This window comes from Callospermophilus lateralis, chromosome 17, assembly GCF_048772815.1.
Source record: "Callospermophilus lateralis isolate mCalLat2 chromosome 17, mCalLat2.hap1, whole genome shotgun sequence".
Lineage (NCBI taxonomy): Eukaryota > Metazoa > Chordata > Mammalia > Rodentia > Sciuridae > Callospermophilus > Callospermophilus lateralis.
In genome coordinates, this window is record NC_135321.1 from 36,945,142 (window position 1) to 36,969,770 (window position 24,629).

A 24,629-nucleotide genomic window follows, 5' to 3' on the forward strand; every position below is an offset into this window, starting at 1 on the left:
GCATGACTGATTGATGCATATGGTGTCTCTGTTTAATATTATGAGGAAATACCAGCCTGAACATGAGGTGTCTGATTATTTTAATTTTTTACATTATCTTTCAACTCTGTCTTTCCTACAGTATTTACAGTACAAGCTTTGCACAGTTTTATTAATTTTAGCCCTGAGTTTTTCACTTTGTTGGTGTTATCGTAAATGGAATGTGTTTCTTAGTTTTATTTTTGGATTACTTATTTTAAGTTCACAGAAATATGATTATTGACCTAGATGTCATACATATGTAACTTTGCTGAGCTCATTTATTAGTTCTATGGGTTTTTAAATGGATTTAAGATTTTCTGTACACAAAATAATATCATTTGTGAATAGAAATAGTTTTACTTCTTTCTTCCAATAAGGACGCCATTTATTTCTTGTTCTTGCCTAATTGCCTTGATCAGAACCTCCAGTAAATATTGAGTTGGAGCAATAATGGTGAACACACTTATGTTGTCCCTCATCTTATGGGGAGCGCCGTCAGTCTTTCACCATTAAGTATGATGTTTATTTTGAGTTCTTTATATGTGCCTTTTATTAATTGAAAAAGTTCCTTTTTTCCTAGTTTGTTTGCTTTCCTGAAGGGATGCTGGGTTTTGACAAATGTTTTTTTCTGCATCTATGTAGATTATCAGGTAGTATTGTTCTTTTATACATTGCATTCATTTTTTATGTTAAATCTTGCATTCCTGTGATAAATCCCCTTGATCCTGGCATACAGTTATTTTTATACACTTCTTGATTAAGATGGCTAATATTTCATGGAGGTTTTTTGGGTCCACATTCATAAAAATAATGTCCTCAAAAAAAAAAAAAGAAATACTGTTCTCTATATTTTGTTCTAATGATATCTGTGTCTGGTTTTGGTTTGAGGGTAGCTCTGACCTCCTAGAACGAGTTGGTTAAGTGTTCCTCCTTATTCTGCTTGAAGAGCTTGTGAACTTGTGATATTAACTCTTTAAAGCATTGATAAATTTTATTGGAGACACCATCTGGTCCTGAGCCTTTGTTTTTAGATTGGTTTTTGATTACTTGATTTCTTTACTTTTTACAGGCCTGCTTATAACTTTCCTTTTCATCTTGAGAAAGTTTAGATAGTTTTAGTATTTCTAGAAATTGCCCCCTTCTATCTAAATTATCTAATTGATCAACCAAAATTATTCAGTTTTCCTTCATAATTATAGAATTTTACAAATTTTATTTCTGTAAAGTCAGTAATATGATGTTCCCGCTTTCACTTCTGAATCTGTAATCTGACTGATTTTTCCTTTTCTTCTTGATCAAAGTAACTAAAGGTTGACAGTCTGGTTGATCTTTCAAAGGACAAGTTTTTGGTTTTATTGCTTTTTCTCTATTTCATTTATTGATTCTCTAATTTTTATGATTTATTTCATTCAGTTTACATCACACTCAGTTTGCTCTTATTTCCTAGTGTTTTAAGCACAACATCATGTTATTCATTTGAAATCCTCTTTCTCCTATAAATATAGACAAGAGCAGCCATTGATTTCTTTCTGAGCACTTCTTTATCTTCACCCCATACATATTGGTCTTTTCAGCTTTATCCAGCTCAAAGTATTTTTCTATTTCAGTCATCATTTCTTCTTTGATCCAGTGGTTACATAATAGTATGTTATTAATTTTGTAAAAATTTCAAGTGTTTTAGGCTTATTAGAGCTTTTTAAAATTACCCATCTATGGCATATGCTAAATAATATTCCATCTGCACTTGAGAAGAATGTATCTTCTTATAAATGTGTAATAGGTTTAGTTGGTCTATATTATTGTTCAAGATTTTTATGTTCTTATTGATCTTCTGCCTATTTTTTATATTCATTATTGTGAGAAAAACACTGATGTCTCCAACTACTATTGTTAAAATATCTGGTTTTGCCTGTAAAATATCCTTCTTTATCTCTGGTAGCCACTTTTTGTTTTAAAGTCTGTTTTGCCAAATTTTAGTTATTTGTATTTTAATACTATAATACCAAAAAAGGCAATAGTAAATTGGATAATGTTGGTGCTGCTGAAAATTTTTTAAAAAATGGACAAAGCTTTGAACATGTAGGTGACATTTATTAGGGTTCTCTAGAGGAACAGAACCAACAGGAGGTATGATTGTAAAAAGTGGATTTATTAGATTGGCTTACACAACCAGAAGCTGGATAGTCCACAATGGCTGTCTGCAGGCAGGAGAGCTAGAGGAACCAGTAGCTGCCCTGACCAAGATGCTGAAGCCTCAGAACTAGAAGGATAAATGATGCTACCCCAGTCTGAGACCAAAAGCTTCTGGAAACTTTCTGGAGAATCACTGACAGAGTCTGCTTTTTAAGAGTAAAGAAGCCAGAGTCTGAGGTCCTTAGGAAATCACAGCAGCAATCAAGAAACCATTTGAGAAGAATGAGCTTGCATCTTCTGCTTCTTCTTTGTTCTTCCAACTTTTATTCTATGCAAGCCTCCAGCCTCTGGGATGGCACTGCCCATGCTTAGGGAAAGTCTCCACTTCAGTTCTGTATCCCACATGCCAATCATTCCTAGATACACCCTCATTGACACATCCAGAAGCCTCCTAATTTGGGGCATCTCTTAATCCAATCAAGTTAACAATTTAAATTGAGCGTTAGATGATAGAAGTCTAGAATGAAATAAGCATTGCTCACTCTACTCCTATGCAACCAAAATCTTTGCTCCACAGGTGGATAAAGAATTTGGGAGGCCCTCTGAAAAATGAAAATATGGAGCTTCTTATTTAAAATTAAGAATTTTCAGACACTGACAGCAGAGAATTAAATCAAGCATGAGACTCGAGGCTTCACAAGTTTCATGCCCACTTTGCTTCTTTAATTTATTTAGCAAGTCAGAGAGAAGCATGGGTTTTTCATGAAAAAAAAAATCAAATAGCTACTGCTGGGGAGAAAGACAACATGTACATAAAAGGAGAAAGATGAAGATACAATGAGAAATTTTTGAAAGATTTCCTGAGAGGAGAGGAGAGTACTTTGGGGCAGCTGCCAACCATGGTAAAAACTAAGAGGAAGAAAATTTTAACAAATTTTATTAGATTACTAATAAGTAGATTCCCCAAAGTCTTTCTTGTCTTTCCATTCATTCTCCACTAACAAACCAAATTAATCTTTAAGAAAAGGAGAGCCTTACCAGGCTTAGTGGCTTACAGCTGTAATCCCAGGCAGGAGGATTCCAGTGTCAAGACCAACCTGGGCAAGTTAGCTAGATCCTGTCTCAAAATTAAAAATAAAAAGACTGGGGTTATAACTCAGCGATAGAACATCCCGGGGTTTAATCCCCAGTGTGGCTAAAAAAAGACATAGAAAGGGCAAATCTATCTGATCACTTCACTTCAACATTTAAAACCCTTCTTGTTCTTAGGTAAATGACATTATTTAGCCCTTCCTTCCTGAGGTCCATCTAGCCGAAACTTTATTTGGCCCTCTTTCCCTCTAATCCATTATTTATTTCTCATTCATTAAACCCAGGACTCCATGTATAGGTCAGGTATGGTCATACACTCACAGCATCCTGAATCTGTCCTGTGAAGTATATATCACAATACACACATGCATGTGCATGCACACACACACATATACACACAGTTATACCACATTTGTATCCATTTCTCAGTCATATTGTTTTGGGTGGTGTTCAAAAGACATACATGAGGGTCTGGGCAGGGGCACAGCTCAGCTATAGGGAGTTAGGGAACTTTCCTGACATGCATAGGGTCCATTGTTCAATCCCCAGCACCACCGCCAAAAAAATAAATAAATAAATAAATAAACAAATCCCAGATATGAAATTGGGTATAGATTCCAGGTAGGTAGTCATGTAAGTGGTTAGAAAGCAAGTTTGATAAATTTAACATTTGAATATAGATATTTCAGTACTATGTTGAGGTCCACCTTATTTGTTTGGAAATCTCCCCCGCCCCCAAACAGCTACCTCCCTGTAATAGAATGATTGAGTCTAAAAGACTTGAGAAATCCTTTGATAGCAATCTCTTTAGTTTTTAAAGGCTATAAAGAAACAGGCTCAGAAAGGTACACCATGGCTGAAAGTCAAAGATGTGAATTCTGTCTACTTCATATGTCCTTGGGCTTTTGAATGATGAGGTAAAGATTTTGTTAGGATACAACAAAAGAATGCCCTCAATTGCTGAGAAAAACAGAACTAAGCTAACCACGATGAGATGTAGCAAATTAAAAATGAAGTGATTTTTTTTTTTGAACAATGCTTTTGGGCTGAGCCATAACTGAATTAAAACAACATAATAACAACAAAACAGTAAAACAATGATCTTGGCAAATAGAGATTTTAGATTTAAACCAAAGAGAACTTCTGGAATGCACATTTGAAGAAGAACTCTAGCCATGGTAATGGTGATGTGCTCTCTTCGGAAGTTATCTCTAAATAACTTTTCCTGCTCCAAGAATTCATACTCCGTAATGCTGATATTGTCCACAGCTGGTTTGGTTTTGTTTAGTTTTCATCACAGCAAGACAACTTGATTGATTAGGCTTACTATTTCCTTCATTTGGGGACATGTGTCATAAATTCTGAGGCCTCCATCTATTCTGATTTTTAAAAAAAATGGTATTAGCTATTATCTCTTCATCTTTAAGGCATTAAAACCCATCATTCCCTGAAACAGATCTGGAGCTGTGGAGAAAGAAACTATATACATATGCAAACATCTTGAGAGCTAAAAAGGACATGACAGAAGATAAGCATTATATTAGATGCCAGCGTCATATCTCATGGCTGACAACTCCAGCTCATCTAAGTTTGAGAGATCTTGATTTTAGAATTTGTACATCTGCAAAGTGTGGAATGGAGCAGCAACTTAAATTAATTATGCATTTGAATTTGTCAAGCAGACAAAGGCAATCAGAATCCAAAGCATTACCTGGAGAAATTGAGAAGCATAAGAAAGAGAACAAAGACTGAAGGAAAAAATTGTGCTTCTAGAACCCGTTTGAACTAATGTTATAACAGTAACATGAGACCTGCAAACCGTGCTATGTTCAAGAAGACTGTGAAGGCAGAAGAAAGAAAAAGGAAACCTTAACATCAGTTGGATTTAACTTGACAAGTATTATGGGTTCCTATGTTCCCATCATTGTACTTTTAATAAAACAAAGTTGAAGAAGGCAGAATCTGTGACCTCAAGAAACACACAAATTAAAAAAGAGAGAGAAAATATTCTTCTTTCCCTTGTTTAAATGTCAAAATACTCTATTGAAATGTGTTCTCCTCTGTGAATCCTTGTTTTACTTCACTATCTTTCCAGTCTTTGGAAGATTAATCACTCCATCGTGAATGCCTTTCTTCTGGCATGTATCTCATTAAATTGTGACATGTTTTTAAACATTTTTCCCTAAATAGATATGTGCTCCTTGAAAGCAGAAACTTTGTCTTGTTCGGTTACATCCCCCTGAGTAAGACCAGACTTACAGTAAGTGCTCAATCATATTGGCCTACAAATGAATATTTTTAAATAGAACTTATTCCCAAAGTTAAAAGGTACAGAGTCAATTATTTACATATTTTGGGTGGCAGGGTTGAAGGGATTATATTGTGAAAAGCACAGGAATCAGAGGGAAAATTAAACTGAAATTGGGGATTCTGTGGGTGCAAGAGGAAGACTTCAGTTCATTCATTAGTCTGTGGCCTGTTGAAGTTATAGAGTTTTATAAATTCCTGCTTAATTTTGAGTATAAGTTATAGAGTTTTATGAATTCCTGCTTAATTTTGAGTATAATACCAATAAGAAAAGCTGGCCCATGTTGGGGACTTCATTGCAAGGAAAGATTCTAACTAACAGTGCCAGAGCGCCCTTCAAATTCTTAATTAGCCAACCTCCATTTGGTTAGACTTGGCAAGGGTCTGAACCCAACAATCCAAATTTTCAAGTTGGATTATTATCAAAATGACAGCAGTTACAATTTGTATAAAGAATTTATTCAAATTATCCAACTGAAATGAGAAGCAAGCAAGCAGCCAATCCTCCTATTATCCCATCCATTTACATAGGACTAGGGAATGCTTTCTTTCTACCAGGAAGTTCACATTGAGCTGTCTAAAGAGGGCAATTGTGGCTCACTGCAGTTTTCTATTGAATCTCTTAAGTCTAAATTATATGCATAATGCATAATTTAACTACTGATGTTTCCTCTCCACAACTCCATGGGGCAGACTTTTCAATTTGTTTTTCAACTCTGATATAAACTGGGCTCATATACAGACCAAAATCCAACAAGACCAAATTGTAGTAATAATGACCATAATAACTGACATTTGTATGGCAATTTCTAGTTTGCCAGAATCTTTGCACTCATTCTCTTCTTTGCTCTTCACTAACATTCAGGACTGTTGGCTTCAAAGGTTCTTCTGGATCAAGGTCTATAATTATGAGTCTAAGGAAGCTTGGCCATAGGACTCACTATCATCCTAGAACTACTTCACAGTGGTATTATGGGCTGTGTCCGTGAACTGGGGTAGGCCCCAACACTCTGCAACATCATTTCTTCTTCCTATTCTGAAATTTCCAGAGGAGTTTCTATTCATTCACTGTTATCGCTTCTCACCTTTATTTCACTCTTGAATCCATTATAACCAGCTTCTTCCCACCATTTTGCTGGAACTGATCTGGTTAAGTTTATTGGTGATTCCACTAATTGCCAGACTAAAGATGTTTTTGCCATTTAGTTGACTGGATTTTGGAAGGTCCTCCTCTTGGCATTCACAATGCACTCTCCTCCTGGGTGCTCCCCACATCAATGCTGTCCTGCTGATTTCCCAGGTGTTCTTTTTTTCTCCACTGGTGCCCTTCCATGGTGGAATTTCCCTATCATCCCAAACCTTGACCTTTTAATTTTCTTATTCAGTACACTGCCTGAAAGAGAGTTCTCTAGCTCTTATGGTTTCAAATGCACAACACTCCCAAATCTCCTTATCTACCCCATTCCTTCCCCTGAGTTTCAATTTGTTTTGTTTGGTTTGTTTTGGTTTGGTACCAAGAATTGAACCCAGAAATGCTTAATTACTGAGCCATCCCCAGTCCTTTTTATTTTATTTTGAGACACAGGGTCTCACCAAATTGCTTAAGTTGCTGAGGCTGGCCTCGAACTCACAATCACCATGCCTGAGCCTCCCTAGCCACTGGGATTACAGGCATGCCCACTCCGCTGAGCTTGAATTTCAGATTTTATATCCATTTGTCTCCCAGATAGCTTGACCCCGACATCCCAAGAAACATAAGATTTAGTTATTCAGAACTGAATTCTTCACTCCCACAAATACTATTGCCTGTCTCTGGGCTTATCTCATGCAAAAATACTGTCCCTTGCACCTGAGTCACACCAGATCTGATGTTCCCTAGCATACCTTTTCTGATTGCTTCGCTTGTTTTCTGGCTAAGTTTTCTCACTGTATGTTCACAGGGTACTCTAGGCTTACCCTGCTGTGTGTGCTCTTTTCTGTATTAGACTAAGAAGAGTTTGAGGACAGGTGAGGTGACTTTATTTTCTGTCATATTCCCAGTGTCAGTAGATAACTGGCTGACATTAATACTCAATGTATACTGAATAGATACATGAATGACTAAGTAAAATTTCTCCAAGGAAATAGTGTGCCTTTTTGACAATCTCAATTAAATCCAGTTAAGTGTGGGAATAATCAAAGTTCATGATATCGCCTTAACATTTACTTTCTGTTCATACCCTGAAGAGCACAATATTGAAGGAAAAGAAATATTTCATTTTGAACATTTCCAAGAAATATTTTTGAAATACATAAATTCTGCTTTAAAATGTATTCAGCTTAAGCCTCTGATTCAGGAAAGAAGTGATTTCCGTTCTTATCCAGGGACTTGGGAAAGTGCACTTTTTCTCTTTCCCTTGCACTCTAAATAAATTGTTCTGGCTTGATAGCCCCATGCCAGGAAGAAGTACAGATAGGTGGGGAGGGGACCATTGTCTTCCTACTATAAGAGACCAGCAGGATGTTTCTGCTGAGTGAAAATTGCATGAGGTCTGTTATATAAAACTCCAGAGATAATGACTTGATAGAGTAGTGCCTCAAAGTGAGTCAGAGAAGCTAAGATATCCCCTGCCGTGAATTAGTAGGCCCCTTGCATAATGGGAAGATCTGTATGATGGTAACATTATCTGAAGAAAGGTGATTGTATGATCTAATTGTAATCAACATAATTGGGATTATGTAGTTATTATATCTCAATAGAGCTCCAATTAAGTTTGAGTGGGTTGCCAAAGCGCATTTTATAGCACATAGTGAACTTTGTTTATAAAATATCAAAGTATTTTATCTAAATATTTTTCTTCCAGTATGTAACCTGTTGAACTATGTTTAATAAGCTCACTTCTCCCCGTGTATTTCTTGGATAATTTGACTTAATTAGGATATTGTTCCTACTCTAAATTGTACTCATTTGTAACCTTACTTTGTTTTCTCTTTTTTTCAATTATGGTTTTATCTAAATCTTCACTATCTAATAGCCAATAGCCATGTGTAGCTATTGAAATTGAAATGAATTCATAATAAATGAAATTCAAAATTCAGTTCCTCCATTTGATGGGACTTATTTCTGGTGTTCAGTGGCCAAAGTTGGTGAGCAGCTGCTGTATTGAGCAACACAGAGGGCCATTTCCATCACCACAGAAATTTCTATTAGAAATTGCTCATTCACACTATTATATTGGCTTCTGGGTGGTTTTGTTAGGGAAGAAAACCTTTCTACACTTATTCCACCAGGTTCCTTGCATTTAATTATGTATGTATCATTCACTTCTCAATGAAATAAATGCAGTCAATGGACAACCTTATAGAAAATTAAATGGTGATTCCTAAATAGTAATGCTTTTTATTCTAACTGTCTGGCTTTTAAATAGCTTTCAATAATTTGGGGGTTCTAAAAAGTATTGATTCTTATACAAATTATAATAATTACCCAAAACCTCTTCAGCATAAGCTGGAATTACTTTAAAATTAGAAACAAAATAAACTTGTAAAAGAATTTAATTGTGACAGAATTTGAAATGATGGTGGGATGGTTAGGAAAAGCAACCAAACCCCAAGGTATTTGAAATGTGACCCCATTTTTGACAATAAGTTCATTCTGTTTCCAGCTTTTCCACATAAAACATAATAATCGTAATCTAGAATTCATTTGAGATTATGAATTATTTTTACAATTTATTTTATTGAGATACATAGAGATTCAGGGAGATTATTCGTAAGTTTTAATGATTGAAAATTATGTGAGTCATTTGCTGGAAAATGATATGGATTATCTGAGAAATCAATTGAAGCATCTTTCAGTTTATCACTGAGCCTTCTTATCTTTTACTGAGTTTCTGCAGGTCAGAGGACCCCAGAGAAAGACTGGGAAAAGGGAGGTGAGAGGGACTCTGTGTTCTCCCTGGACTGCCCAACACATGTAATTGGTTTTACAGTTCAGTATTGATCAGGCTCTTCTCACAGCAGTTTCCCCAAAGCCTGTTCACCTCTGTACAGTAAAATGGATCTGTATGTACTCTTAAGGTTCTCTTGAGAATTCTGTGCTGTGCCTACTCACTGAAGGGAAGGAATGAAAAGACGACCCTATTAGTGTTCTGGTATCTCCCTTGTTGAGCTTGCTGGTAAACTATTTGGGGACTCTTTAGGTGACATGAGCTCATTATGGTTGGCATGGGTTGTTTTCTTTCCACAATCTCCTTTGAACTTTGACCCTCCTCTGGGAATGTATTTGAACAAACCCATTAGATTTCGCTGGTCTCACCAGCCCTCTGCCACTCAGGAGGGAGCTGTGCTGGGGAGCTCAGCATGTTCTGCTTTTCTATGAAGTCAGAAATATTATTTTCTATATGGAAATTGAATTAGCCATTGTCTACAGTCCCCTTTCCAGGGCTTAAGTGCTGATGAACCTTCCAGAAAAAGGCACCGGGCTGCTCATATACCCCCAGTAGAGATCTTGTCTGCTTGAAGCACTCCAACAAGGTAGTAACACCAGATGGGCTTCATTGTAACTCTCATGTTAAAACTTTCAAATTTCCAACATAGTCATGATTACAATGCTAATATTCCCTTTTGTGATTTCAAGGTACAAGGTAATTTTAAATGACATGTAGCTCTTGACATACAAATGCTTTTCCTGAAAGCCTTCCTCTCATCTAGGTGCAATTAGAAATAGATGCATTTGGATGAGTCCACACAGGGCAAGATTGGCCTCCTGTGTTGCTCCATGGTCCATTCACTCAAATTCAGAACTAACAAATGATTACAGAAGTAAATGTGTGTGAATGAACATTCTCACCAACAAATTGTGTACGGTCATGAAAACCTATCAGTATATAATCCTCTTAATGATCTGATTTAATATGAAAGTATAATTTATACTACTATGAATTTAAGGATTTTTTTCCTGGTATATGTTTCTGCAATGTATTTCTGGCGATATATCTCTTTGTTGTCCTTTCGGACAATATTAAAGGGGTAATTCTGTTTTTTAAAACCTTGTTCCTGAAAACATATTCATGAGCACAGTTCCTCCATAATTGTGAGGAAGCTCATCCTATGTGTATTTTCCTAGTGCTCCTTCAAAACAGACATTTTTAAAATAAGCTCTTCGGAATCCTCCTTCTCTGAGAGACATTCTTTTCCCACCATCTGTCCTAACTATGATCTGCTCCCATTTCTTCCATTTCTTGTAAAATGTGAATTTGCTTTCTAAGTCACTTAATAACGAAGGTGAGAAATTGGGAGAAGCCGGGCACAGTGGCACACTCCTGTAATCCCAGTGTCTCAGGAGGTTGAGGCAGAAGGATTGCAAGTTCAAAACCAGCCTCAGCAACTTAAGCAAGGCCCTTAGCTACCTAGTGAGACCCTGTCTCAAAAAAAAAAAAAAAAATAATAATAATAATAAAAAGAAAAGAGTTGGGATGTGGTTCAGTGATTAAGTACCTCTAAATTCAATCCCTGGTACAAAAAAAAAAAAAAGAAGAAAGAAAGAAAGAAATTGGGAGAAGAGCATTAACCTTAATGGAAATCTATCAACCCTGTTTTCCTTCACATGAAAGAAAATATCTTTGTCTAAGTTCATAAAAGTAATTGTGCTTAACTTTTAAATCTCTTTGATGTTTGATGAAGCAGTATAAATATTTGATAAAAAAGTCAGTGAGAGAAGACAGGCATTATATACTCTATCTCCACATAGTCCTTCTTAACTTTTTGTTTTTTAAATCTTTATTTTGTTTCCAAGGTATATTGACAAATGGGATAAAAGGAGAAACGTTTTCAGCATAAAAACTACACATTTCAGGAGCCCTGGTTTCCTTTACAATTTTGGATGATTGTAAATTGAGTGTGGGTGGGTATTCGTTTTAAGCATGCAGACATCCATGCTTGCTAACCTTCAGTTCAGTTCAACTGCTCTATCTGATGATAGCTTGTTCTTTGCTAGCCTTCCATCATTTATTCTTTCATGAAGTTCATGTTTGTTTCCCTCTTTGTAACCTTAAAGTATTAAACTTGGAGAGCGAAGAGGATGCTCCAGAAGTAGCAGAATCTACCTACCCTATTTTCACCCTGCTGCCAAGGCAACCAATGTTAAAATGACCTTGGCTATATACTATTTAAACATCTTCTTAAAATATGAGTCGATTAAAATTCAGTGAGTTTCTTTTGGCAAAAAAAAAGTAAAACAAGACAACCTCTAAGAATTTTGAAGATAAATGAATCAAACTTAAGATTTTATGGGTACTTTGTCCTATAAAGAGATAACATAAATATGAACACATTTCTGGGACCTTATAAATGTGTCATAGAATGCAATGTGATTTCATAATTGTTGTCTATTCCTAGTGAACTTTGACAAGTGATTCTAAACACTTGAATAAAAGCAACATGTCATAGGCATAAGTCATTGATGGTGATGGGAATATTGGAAAACCACTAAAAGAAGAAAGTTCTTCAATTTTGTGTTTTGAAACAGTCAGTGAGACAAATGTACAATACTTTCCACAGCTTAAAGAATTTTTATAAAAATATTTTCCAACATGATGACCACACTGAGAATCAGTGTTGACTTTTTATAGTATTGTTGTAGTGTTATATGATAATATTATGGTTATAAATTATAATTTAATGAATCACTAGTAATTCTAATTCCAGAAGGGTAAATCCTTTGTTAATAACTGTGTATCCTACCTCATAAGCCATCCATGTTTCTGTTATGATTATAGCTTATCCAACTTTTTAAATCACTGTGGAATAACCTATGAAACCTAATCACCGAGGGATAAATGTGTGTACTCAATATCCAGGAATCTAAAACAATTCATTGAGCACATAAATTAAATGCAACTCTTTTTCCATCTTTATTATGCAACTAGCCTCTACCTTATAGTGCATGTGATTATATAATTGTCTCAAAACATTGACAGTAACTTGGAATGCCTGTCCTTTGGGATACAGGGAGAAATTATCTGAATAATATATCTGAGTGTGATGGTTAATTTTTTTGTTAACCCTCTGGATATATCTCTGAGGGTATTCCTGGATGAAATCACCATTTGCTTTAATAGACTGAGTAAAGCAGATTTCCTTCCCCAGTGTGGGTGGACCGCCTCTAACTGAAGACCTGAACAAAACAAAATAGTACAGTAAGAGGGAATTTCTTCCTGAGACTGCTTGAGCATAATCAGTCTTCTCCAGTTTCCAGACCCAAACTGAAATACCAGTTCTTCCTAGAGCTTGAGACTGAAGCTTTTGCAACTGAAAATTACACTGCCAGCTCTCCTGGTCCTCAGGTTTTAGACTCAGATTAGAACTAAATCATTAACCTTCCTGGGTCTCCAGCTTGCTGATCACAGATCTCGACATCTCAGCCTGCTCCAATGCATGAGCTAATGCCTTATTTTACAATATCTTATTTATATACATCTGTATCTATATGATTTTGTTTCTCTAGAGATCCCTCATTAATATAATGTCACACCATCCAGAACTCATCTTCTTACTTGAATATAAATCCCTGAATTCTTTATTATTGCTTCAAAGTTAAAGCAAGGATTGGATTCCAGCTAAGAATATGACCTCACATTTGTTGGATCATTTAATATTAATAATTCTATTTCACTGCTCTTGCTCCAACAAGCTGACAAATAGACAAGGAAAACAATGTTATTCGTAGTTGTGAATCTCAAGGAGTGTAAATGGTTTGCCCAAATTCCCCTGGCTAGGAAGCTTCTGCATTAGAACTCTCTCTCTCTCCAGGCTTTCCCTTTGCTGATCTGCAACCGTTCGTGTGAATATTAAGTGAGATTTCATGGTTTGGAGGTGAACCTTGTGTTCAAATCCAAATTCCTTAGTAGGTTTTTGGTGTTTCTTTATCTGTGCTTGAACACAGATAGAGATTCCATTTTATTTCTATTCTTTAAGTGTCTTCAACATTTCTGGGAAGGAATGGAATAAATACATAGAGATATGTTTTACAACTGATACTTACAAATTGTGGTTTATCGATCGTTGCTCCCTTAAAAATAATACAAAACAAAGTTGTAAAGGAATAAAACACAAGTACATAGTCTTTCCTGAGGACATCTGGAGGTTTTCATCATCTTATGTATCATACTTACTTCACTTCATGCTAATCCTTGGAAATCCCTGTAATGTTAAGACTGTGGTCAGTCTTAACTGGACCTCATGGGCTCTGTGAAAAATAATCAGTAGACACTTTGGACTTTTTTTTGGTTTTAGGGATTGCTTAATCTTACTTAAGAATATGTGTATGTAAATAAATACATGAGCACATAAATAATGTAATGGATCATTATGACCTCATGCAGTATGTTTGATTCAACTGAAGTTAAAAGTGACCCTTTTTCTCTCTCTAGGCAATTATTTGTGTCTTTTCCCACAAATCATAAATTGGCTGGAAATAAAAGCATGTGAAGAGTCTTTTCCTCACAAATTGCTAACAGTGCTGGGAAAGTGATTCACACTTCAGGTTATTCTATGGCTTATCACAATGATTACTCAGGTTTCTCCAAAATACTAAATTGGACACTTAGGTGGACAGGTGAGGTACTAAATAAACAAGATGGTTAACAGAGCAGAGTACCACAGATTAGCAAATATAAATGAGGAAAGATTAGGAAGGCCAGTATGACAAATAACTACTTCTCTTTAAATTGACAATAGAAAAACTGAGATAAGAACAAAAATGTGAGATGCTCAAGTGTAATTTTTCTCTTTGGGCTGTTTCTTTCTTAAAAGCAAGGTTAATTTATATTTAAAAAAACACAAATGAATGAATAATGCATAAAATCAGGAAGATATGGATGAGAAATTAAATCCTTTATTTATTGAAATTTGTTTCTTTTAAAAATTTAGAATTTTTTTTGAAGCAGATCCAGGAGATTTGAGTTTTGAATTATTTAAGGCAACTAAATCTGTTCCAGGATAATCACAATATTTTTTAATCTGTAGGAAAGTGATATTTACAGACTTCCACTAAAATTAAACTTTAAAGTAAGCCATCTAAATTATCTTCAGATCAGTCCGGGAATATATTATAATGGAAATCTAATTTAACCTGCAGATGCTATTTACATTTGATTCTTTGATTTTCTAGAAAGGTGACTTACAATTTTATGGGCCAGAGAATTCTGCCCTTTTCTTCCATGCGTAGTGCTTTGAATAGCTAGTTGGCCTGACGATGATAGATGTCTTGATTTTTGTGCTTTTTTTAAGTCCATGGAATATGTATCTTAGTAACTGGTTACATATTTTATAGAAAAAAAGCCTATTTTGTTGATTTATCCACATTTATTAAATAGAGAAGGGTAAATTTAATGATGTAAAAAGAAATTAAGTGCTTGGAAGTATGGTCCCTGAAGGCTTACAGTTAGACCCAAACAAATGGATTCAAAGTGACTTCAAGATTACCTGACTGCAGAGGAGATATAGAATTCCCACTGAAGTATAGCTTCTGACACTTTTTTTTTTCTGTTTTCTCTTTTCAAAATTTGTTCTAATTAGTTATACATGACATTAGAATGCATGTTGACACATCATACACAAATGTTGACACATCATACAAATCATTCTTCTCTACACCTCCTGTCATTATGGATCAGCATCTGCTTATAAGAGAAAATACTCAGCCTTTGGTTTTTTGGGTTTGGCTTATTTTGCTTAGCATGGTATTCTCCAGCTCAATCCATTTACTTGCAAATGCCATAATCATTCTTCTGTAGGTCTGAGTAATATTCCATTGTGTATATATACCACATTTTCTTGATCCATTTATCTGTTAAAGGGCACCTAGGTTAGTTCCATAGTTTAGCGATTGTGAATTGAGCTGCTATAAACATTGATGTGGCTGCATCCCACTATATGCAGATTTTCAGTCCCTTTTTTGTAAACCTAGGAGTGGGGTAGCTGAGTCCAATGGTGGTTCTGTTCCAAGTTTTCTGAGGAATCTCCATACTGCTTTTCTGAGTGGTTGCACCAATTTGCAGTTCCACCAGCAATATATGAGTGACATTTTATCTTAATCCAAGGGAAAGTTCACTGGAGATGGAGTGATCTCAGGTCTTACATTGAGAGATGCATATAATAATATTGCAGAAGTATTGAGAAGAAAATGTGTATGTGTTTGTGTGTGTGTGTGTGTGTGGTATTAATAAGTCAACAATTGGCTTTAATACAAAAGCTTTGGAATGCTAAAGGTTCATGATCTAAAAATGAAGGAAACAGATCATCATAAAGTAATGATGTTCTAGATAAAGGGGTGTCCCAATATATGACTCAGAATTAAGAAAGTTAACAAAATTACAAGGACAAAAGGACATATTCACAATCATAGTCAGAGAGTTTTAAAACACTTCTTTTAGAAACCAGTGGACAGGGGCTGGGGTTGTGGCTCAGGGGTAGAGCACTTGCCTAGCATGTGTGAGGCACTGGGTTCGATCCTCAGCACCACATGAAAATAAATAAACAATAAAGGTGTTGTGTTCATCTACAACTAAAAAAACTATTAAAAAAAAAAGAAAGAAACCAGTGGACAGAGAATAAAAACATCAGGATTGGAAAGAATAATTTAACTTTAATAATACATATTCTTTCAGATATTGGATACTTAAGCAAATGAAAACAACCAAAGAATTATTAACAAACTGATGGCAATGTATTCCCAAATGTTTAATTTGGATTAAAAGATTGAAACACTACATATTAAATTTATTAAATGGAACTAAAGTAGTATTTTGGTAGACACCTATAAAAATAGAAAATTGAAAAGCTAATAATTTTTAGACAAGTTTTTCCTTTTAATTGCTATGCAATTACTGTACATATTTGTGGGGTACCATGTGGTATTTCAATACAATGTGTCATAATCAAATCAAGGTAATTAGCATTGTCATTTCCTATCATCTCTTTATGTTTGAGATAATCATTTAACTCAAATTAGAAACAAAAGAGAGAAAATGCTAAGAAGATAAAAGAAAATAAGTAGAAAAATTAATTAAATAGAAAACAAAGATGTAATAGAAAAGACGAACAAAATCAAAAGCAAAACTTAAGCCTGTGAAAGGCTTTAGAAATATCTTAAAGATCAATCAAGAAAGAGGAACATTTTTTCATATATTTGTTGATCGAATGTATATCTTCCGAGAAGTGTCTGTTCATCTCCTTAGCCCATTTATTGCTTGGGTTGTTTGGTTTTTTTGAGTTCTTTATATATCCTGGAGATTAGTGTTCTATCTGACATGCGTGTGGCAAAAATTTGATCCCAGAATGCAGGCTCTCTCTTCACCTCATTGATTATTTCTTTTGCTGAGAAGAAGCTTTTTAGTTTGAGTTCATCCTATTTATTAATTTTGATTTTATTTCTTGAGCATTAGGAGTCTTGTTTAGGAATTCGGGGTCTAATCCGACTTGATGAAGAATTGGGTCTACCTTTTCCTCTATTAGGCCCAGGGTGTCTAGTCTAATTCCTAGGTCCTTGATCCACTTTGAATTGAGTTTTGTGCATGGTCAGAATGGCAGTTATTAAGAATACAGACAACAATAAATGTTGGCTAGGATGTGGAGGAAAATGCACACTCATATGTTGATGGTTGGACAGCAAATTAGTACAACCTATCTGTGAAGCAGTGTGGAGATTCCTTAGAAAACTTGGAATGGAACCACCATTTGACCCAGCTATCCCACTCCTTGATCTATACTCAAAGGACTTAAAATCAGCATACCGTAGGGACACAGCCACTTCAATGTTCATAGCAGCTCAATTCACAATAGCTAAATTGTGGAAACAACCTAGATGCCCTTCAATAGATGAATGGATAAAGAAACTGTGTATGTATACACAATGGAATGTTACTCAGCATTTAAAGAGAATAAAATTATGGTATTTGCAGGTAAATATATGACGTTTTGGAGAATATCATGCTAAATGAAGTAAGCCAATTCCAAAAAACCAAAGGTCGAATGTTCTCTCTTATAAATGGATGCTGATCCATAATTGGGGGGCATAGGAAATATGGAGGAGCTTTGATGCAACAAAGTTGAGTGAGGTGGAGGGAGGGAGCATGGGGCAGGAAAGATGGTCGAATGCGATGGACATCATTACCCTAGGTATAGGTATGACTGCACATATGATGTGATGCTACGTTGTATACAACCAGAGAAATGAAAAATTGTGCTGCAATTGTGTACAATGAATCAAAATGCATTCTGCTGTCATATATACCTAACTAAAATTAATTAATATAAAAGAAAGAGAAAGCATAAAATAAGGATGAAAACAGAAAGATTAAAATTTATAACAAAATATTAACATATTAATGTCAGTATATGTGAAATATATTGTTATACTAGTGTATACTTGACCCTTATTTACTCAAAAATCAACCAATATTCTAAATTAACCTATAGCCATTAAATAAATTCAGTATTACAAAATCTATTCATTACAAATAGCAAACTCTGATTATTTTACAAATGAGTTTGACTAAAACTACAAGGACTAGATAATCTTAATTTTAGACAAACATATCCAAAAGAGAAGTTAACAGGAAGAAAACACTCTACTCCATTTCATGATGCCACTATAATCGTGTCATCAGGAAGAATATTATGGTTCCATCATACTTGTGACTCTAAATGCAACTTATTCACATATTGAATCTAGTAATGTATATTCAGTTTAGGATTTCAGATATGACCCTTAACAAATATTCAGTTATCAGGCGAAGGGAATTAACAGATATGGGGTATCACATGGAATTGAGGCATTCTGGTAGATGCCCTACCAGCTAAGTTAGCCAGGATATTGAAGTTTTATAGTTGTTCTTTTTTTTTTAACCTTTGCCAGAAAGGCATTAAATTATCTTCAGTAACTACTCCTTTTAAACATCTGATCACAAAAATAACCCCCAGCCAAAGTAAGTCTCCAACTTGCTCATTTGTCAGCCAACCAAGGAAGTGACTTCATTTTCTGGTAGTAAGTTTATTAAGTTGTGCTTCATTGTGACAGCTAAAGAAATGTATCCAGAAAAAAAAAAAAAAAACTTGTTTAAGACTGTTAGCATTATGGCATAAATAGTGCCATAGGTTGTAGGGATTGAGATGCTGGAAATTATCAATGTTCAATTAAAAAAGCAAAGCAAATGATTTCAAGTAAGTTTTCCTTGCCTCTTGAGTAAAAATGTTACTTTGGTGTTTATTCAGGAGGTCAATGTGTTAAGGGTGACGGAAGAATTAGCCTTCATGGGTAGTATTCATGGAGCAACTATAGCTCAGAATATTTTCAATGTTGAGAAAGAACTAATGCAGTACAATATAAAGTAGAATCCGCAAAATATGGGCTGGGGTTGTGGCTTAGCAGTTGAGCACTCGCCTAGCTCTGGCGGGACCCTGGTTCGATTCTCAGCACCACATAACAATAAAGGCATTGTGTTGTGTCCATCTACAGAAAAGATTTTTTCTCTCTCTCTCTCTCTCTCTCTTAAAAAAAAGAATCTGCAAAATGTGTTATTTGGACAGATTTTACAAAGTTTGCTAACACATAATATACCTATTATATAATATAAGCATAATATAATAGGTATATTATGTTTTACTTATTCACTGAGATATAAGCAGGAGCATTGTGGAAAACTTTGGTTCTTTCATGTGTTGTTGAAACTGTGTGTCACCTATAAACGTCATTCATTCTCATCAATTTAAACATCTTCAGTTCTGAGAAATGTTGCCAGAAATAGGCTATATGTCCTAACTTGTTCTATCACAGAGCAGCTTGGTGGCTTGATGATAAAATTTTATTGCAAAGTTTTTCAGATCCAGAGTTAAGATTGAACCTTTTTTTTTAGTTTTATTGATTTTATTTTTTTAAATGCATGACAGCAGAATACATTACAATTCTTATTACACATATAGAGTACAATTTTTTCACATCTTTGTATATAGAGTATGTTCATGACAATTCATGCCTTTATACATATACTTTGAGTTTTTTTGCATTACAATTCTTATTACACGTATATACCACAATTTTTCATATCTGTTTATATATAAAGTATGTTTTACACCCAATTTGAGTCTTCATACATGTACTTTGGATAATGATGTACATCACATCGCACCATCCTTGCTAATCCCCTGCCTCCTCCCTTTCCCTCCCATCCCTCTTCCCTATCTAGAATTCATCTAATCCTCCCATGCTCCTCCTCCCTACCCCACTATGAGTCAGCCTCCTTATATCAGAGAAAACATTTGGCATTTGTTTTTGGGGGGGATTGGCTAACTTCACTTAGCATTATCTTCTCCAAAGCCATCCATTTACCTGCAAATGCCATGATTTTATTCTCTTTTAATGCTAAGTAAAATTCCATTGTGTATATATGCCACATTTTTTTAATCCATTCATCCACTGAAGGGCATCTAAGTTGGCTCAATAGTTAGCTATTGGGAATTGTGCTGCTATAAACATTGATGTGGCTGCGTCCCTATAGTATGCTGTTTTTAAGTCCTTTGGGTATAGTCCGAGGAGAGGGATAGCTGGGTCAAATGGTGGTTCCATTGGTTCCATTCCCAGATTTCCAAGATTGAAACTTTTTTAAACAAGGAGAACTGTCCTCCAGTACCATTATTAAGCATTGGATGGCTTTGAGATGAGTTTTAGCTGAAGAACTGGTAAGGTTACTTGATGAATCCAATCTAAAGTTACAAGGCAAAACAGTGCTTATATGGTAATCTTATCCTGCAGTAAGTCCATTTGATGTTGACAGATATTGTTTGAATCACAAGTAATGGCAAAATATATTATAAATTCCCTGTACTATAATAAATGAAAACAAAAACTTAGATCTCCATTCCCATATGAATTTGCAGTGGATGTATTTATTGAGTACATACTACAGACCTACCAGTGTTTTCAGACATAAACACTAAGTGAATCCCCATATTTCAAACTCCTTTTCACTGTTCATCGAAGAGCTTTCAGTTTAACCTTTAATTGGAAGTAAATTAATCTGCAAAGCATTAATCTGCTAAAAGGCAATTATCAAGAGAAGAATCTATTAGAATCCTACAAATGCCTTCCAGGTGATGAATATGCTCAATTAAAATCATATGCTTAAAAAAAGACATTATCTTGGTTAAAATGTAGGACTTACATAAATTATCAAGTTTTATTAGTGTTTGTATTAAATTTGATATTAAAATCATTTTCTCTTGAAGCATCTTTTATGTCCTCATCTTTGGTCATTGTTTTGTTAACCTGTCCAGCATTGTGTTGTATTGTGTGTTGTGTCTTAGTGACCTTACACACAAAATTATTTTTCTGGACTTCATTAAATTCAGCACCTTCATAAAATTTGTATTTTTACTTTATAATTGATGCCCCCTAATTATATCATATTGTTGCTTTAATTCAAGTACGGCATTAACTCAGTCAGGCAGGAATGTAATCTAGTGATAATCAAGGAAGACTGGTTGAGTGGTTACAAGTTAAATTATTTGTCCATTTGTAAATATTTTTATTTTATTTTTTGCTTTTTTCTGCGTCCCGTAGCATTGAAGATTTAAATAATAGACATTTTGTAAAAAATGATTCTTTATGGATTGGATTTAAACACTCAATTCTGACCCTGCAGATGCAAAAGAAATCAAGATAATGAACTTGATTTTCTTCCAGAGAACATAGATATTTCTAAGCAGTGTAGAATCTGCCTATGCTAACACACATTTGGAAGCAAGTTAAAGATATGTCTTGGTTAAAGTTCAGAATTTTGAAACAAAAGTGAGAAATAACCTCTAAACTACTGTGTTAGAATAAAATGAGTCCCTCTCATCTCAGAAAGAACTGGAGCCATGGCCTCAGACTTTTCTCAATTTTATTTCAGTATGTCAATCCACAAATTGACAGATTAGCAAACTGCACAAAATGTTACACCTTCTAATGAAATAATGATTATCAGAAACCTAACATTAGTCATCTGCAGAGCTGAAAGGAAAATTCTTGCAATTTCCTTTCATAAAGATCTATACTAGTACTGGGTTTCTTGAAAGTGAAGAATAAAATAAAATTTAAAGTGGGTTCATCCAGAGACCAGAATCCCTTGTATGTCATGATGCTTTTTTTTCCAATCTACTCAGAACTTTTCAAGTAACTAGACACTGTCAGTGATTTGCTTGGACACAGGCTTGGTAATTTTCTCTTAAAATTGTGACATCTCCCCACCTCTGAGCTTGTCATGTCGATACCATGATTTAGTGAATAGCAGAACAAATGGAAGCTAACACCAGCTAGAGAAATCAAAGCTTCAAAAAGCCACTAAGTTTCCTTCAGAGGTCAGAGTTCTTGTGCGCTAGGGTTGTCTCTGTCTAATTAAATTCCAAGTGAAGCCATTTCCTTCTCATGGGACATCTGCCTCTTTCGGGGTAGAAGGTAGGAGGAGGTTGATTCTTGACCTGCTTCTATCACGCCTCAAGAAAGAACCAGGAGACAATAGGATATCCCTTGTTTAAGTATACAAAAAGAATAACATTATCTGCAAAGTTACACATATTATGAAAAATGTGTTAAAACATTTTCAAGTTGTAGATTCATTACAGATTAGAAGCATGTCTTTTGTTATGTGCCTAGTAATATTTTCTTCAAGGATTTTAAATTTGACACTTACTACAAACTTGATAATTATAGCAAATGCTTAATGAATTGTAAGAACTATAAAAGTGAACATTCATATGTATAACCTAATCTTAATAACCCCCAAATAGTTGAAATATCTTCTCGACACCAATGTCTGAATGAAAGACTGTTAAATAACTCTATTATATTTTTTTTTTCAGTTAAAATTTACAAAATGTTGTCTAAAATCAGAGCTACCAGCTTGGGTTCAGTTACATAAGGAAAAAATGTGTTTGTGCAAACATAGGAGCCACATTAACAATGCATAAAGCAGTATTCCAAATGTTTTGTTTCTCTGTAGAATTATTGACATTCACCATTTACTTCCTGTACCTCAAAAGCAAATCTCAATATAATATGTTCATATTTCTTAATCATTCTGGTGGAAAGGAACATCAGCCTGAAGTGAAGAAATATCCATCTCTCTTTTGCCATATAGAAATTTGACCAACTCTAAACGTCACCCAAGCCCCTCAGTCTTCAGTTCCCTTCTTTCTGAGTATGTTACTCAAGTCATTAGCATCACAGTGTAAGATAGTTTTCAGAATTCTAGATTAGTAGAATTTAAGATAGCTAATGAATGCATCAAATAAAAAAAGTTTATAATTCTCATCATTCTCTGCTAAGAGAGAGAAGCTTTTGCAACATGTGGAAGGTAGACTTAAAATTGAATTTTCCAATGTGCTTCTCTCTCTCTGTAACAAGAGGTGATTACCAGAGGCTACACAAAGCACCTAAATCCTCAGCCACTCATATAGTATTATACTGATCTTGAGTCTTTCTGAGAGTAGTTGTATTTGATTAAAGATATCACTAGATTCTCATGAAAGGATGCATGAATTATTTTGACAGTAATTTACTGAGTGTTCACATCGACGGTACTAGAACAAATACGGTTTGTGTCTAATTTTGTGCATATTTTTTTCCTAGGACCCACCGATCTCAGCATGAAGAGGCAGCTGGCAACTAGCTCGGGCTCCTCCAGCAGCTCCAGCTCCAGACCTCAGTTGAGTCCAACAGAAATCAATGCCGTGAGACAGCTTGTCGCAGGATATCGAGAATCAGCTGCATTTTTATTGCGTTCTGCAGATGAACTGGAAAATCTCATTTTACAACAGAACTGAGTCAAATGATGACCATATTCACTGAGTTCTAAATTTGCAGTTTCCACTAATGACATTTTGATTTCCCAGCAGAGATACTTCTGGTCTTACTGCACAGTCTTTTTAAGAGAAATACTTCCATTATGCCACATTGTCCTTGATCCATAAAGTGATGTGTTAAGGTGCTTCAAAGGAACTTTGGCCTCTGAAGCACTTGAGATACTTAAATTTGTTCAGCCTATTGCTTTTTGTTTTAATGTGTCAGCATAAGTATCATGGGCAAAAAAAAAAAAAAAAAAGAAAGAAAGAAAAGGCTGTGTATTCTTAATTCAAGGATAACTCAGAAGAAACTTGTGGTATAAAAAAAAATAGTTCAAGATCCAACTGAAATATTAGTGGAATTTGCTACTGACTCATTGGACTGAAAGCAGAAGTATCTGGCAAAAAAAAAAAAAAAAAGCCAAATTTCTTGTTGCTACAGGATATAACAACAATGAAAAGGATCTTGTATTTTAAAAGAAAAAAAATATGTAATTTTTATAAAAAGAAAACTTGTTTTTCATTCAAAAATTGTCATTTTTACTTTGGTAACTTTTTCATAGGTCCTAAAAGAAAACTGTTTTGAAAAATTACTGTAAGTACCTTTTCCATATCCCTTTGCCTTCTCCTCTTTCCAAATTCTTTCTACAAAAATAACACTTGATGCTGGAAAACCCCTTGCCTACGTTCTTTAAATCGTCACATCAGGAACTACTTCTATGAGAAGCCTGCATTTCTGCACTTATGCTGATTTCAAAAAAAAAAAAAAAAATCCGCTCCAGATTGCAGCTTTACCATACCAGTTTTCATCACGGGATTTTTTAATATTAAAAAAGACATGCTGAAAAAAAAAATCACACCTTGGTTTCCTTTAGAGCTGCTCACTCCTGATTGCCGCTGCTGTCTTACAAGCACCCCTCTAGCAGCAATTGGATGTAGATGACTGAATGTTGAGGTTGCAAGTGACAATCTGAAAATTTGCACTCGTGTGTAGGTTTTCTTTTCATTTTTCTCTATCAGAAATAGTTTCCAAAAAAGACTGTTATGTCTGCTGATATGATTTGTATACTTTAAAGTTTTAGCTAAAATAATGAACTCTCAGCAGATGCAGCTGCCAATTACAATGAACTGTTCCCTTGGGGCTCCCGTACCTTGCCCTTCTTTCTTCTTTTCTAGCATTGGAGACACATGAGTGGTGTTTTCTTTGTGCACTTGAA

General features: G+C 35.0%; 1 protein-coding gene across 7 annotated transcripts in view; it reads left to right on the forward strand.

Moving 5' to 3' along the window:
- Nol4 (nucleolar protein 4) overlaps positions 1-23,394 on the forward strand; it is a 310,075-nt gene extending 286,681 nt beyond the window's left edge. For all 7 annotated transcript variants that reach the window (XM_076836802.2, XM_076836804.2, XM_076836803.2 and 4 more), the window contains one exon: positions 23,201-23,394. In XM_076836802.2, the coding sequence (XP_076692917.1) occupies positions 23,201-23,394 (194 nt within the window). The remainder of the gene's footprint in view (positions 1-23,200) is intronic.
- The last annotated feature ends 1,235 nt before the right edge of the window (positions 23,395-24,629 follow it).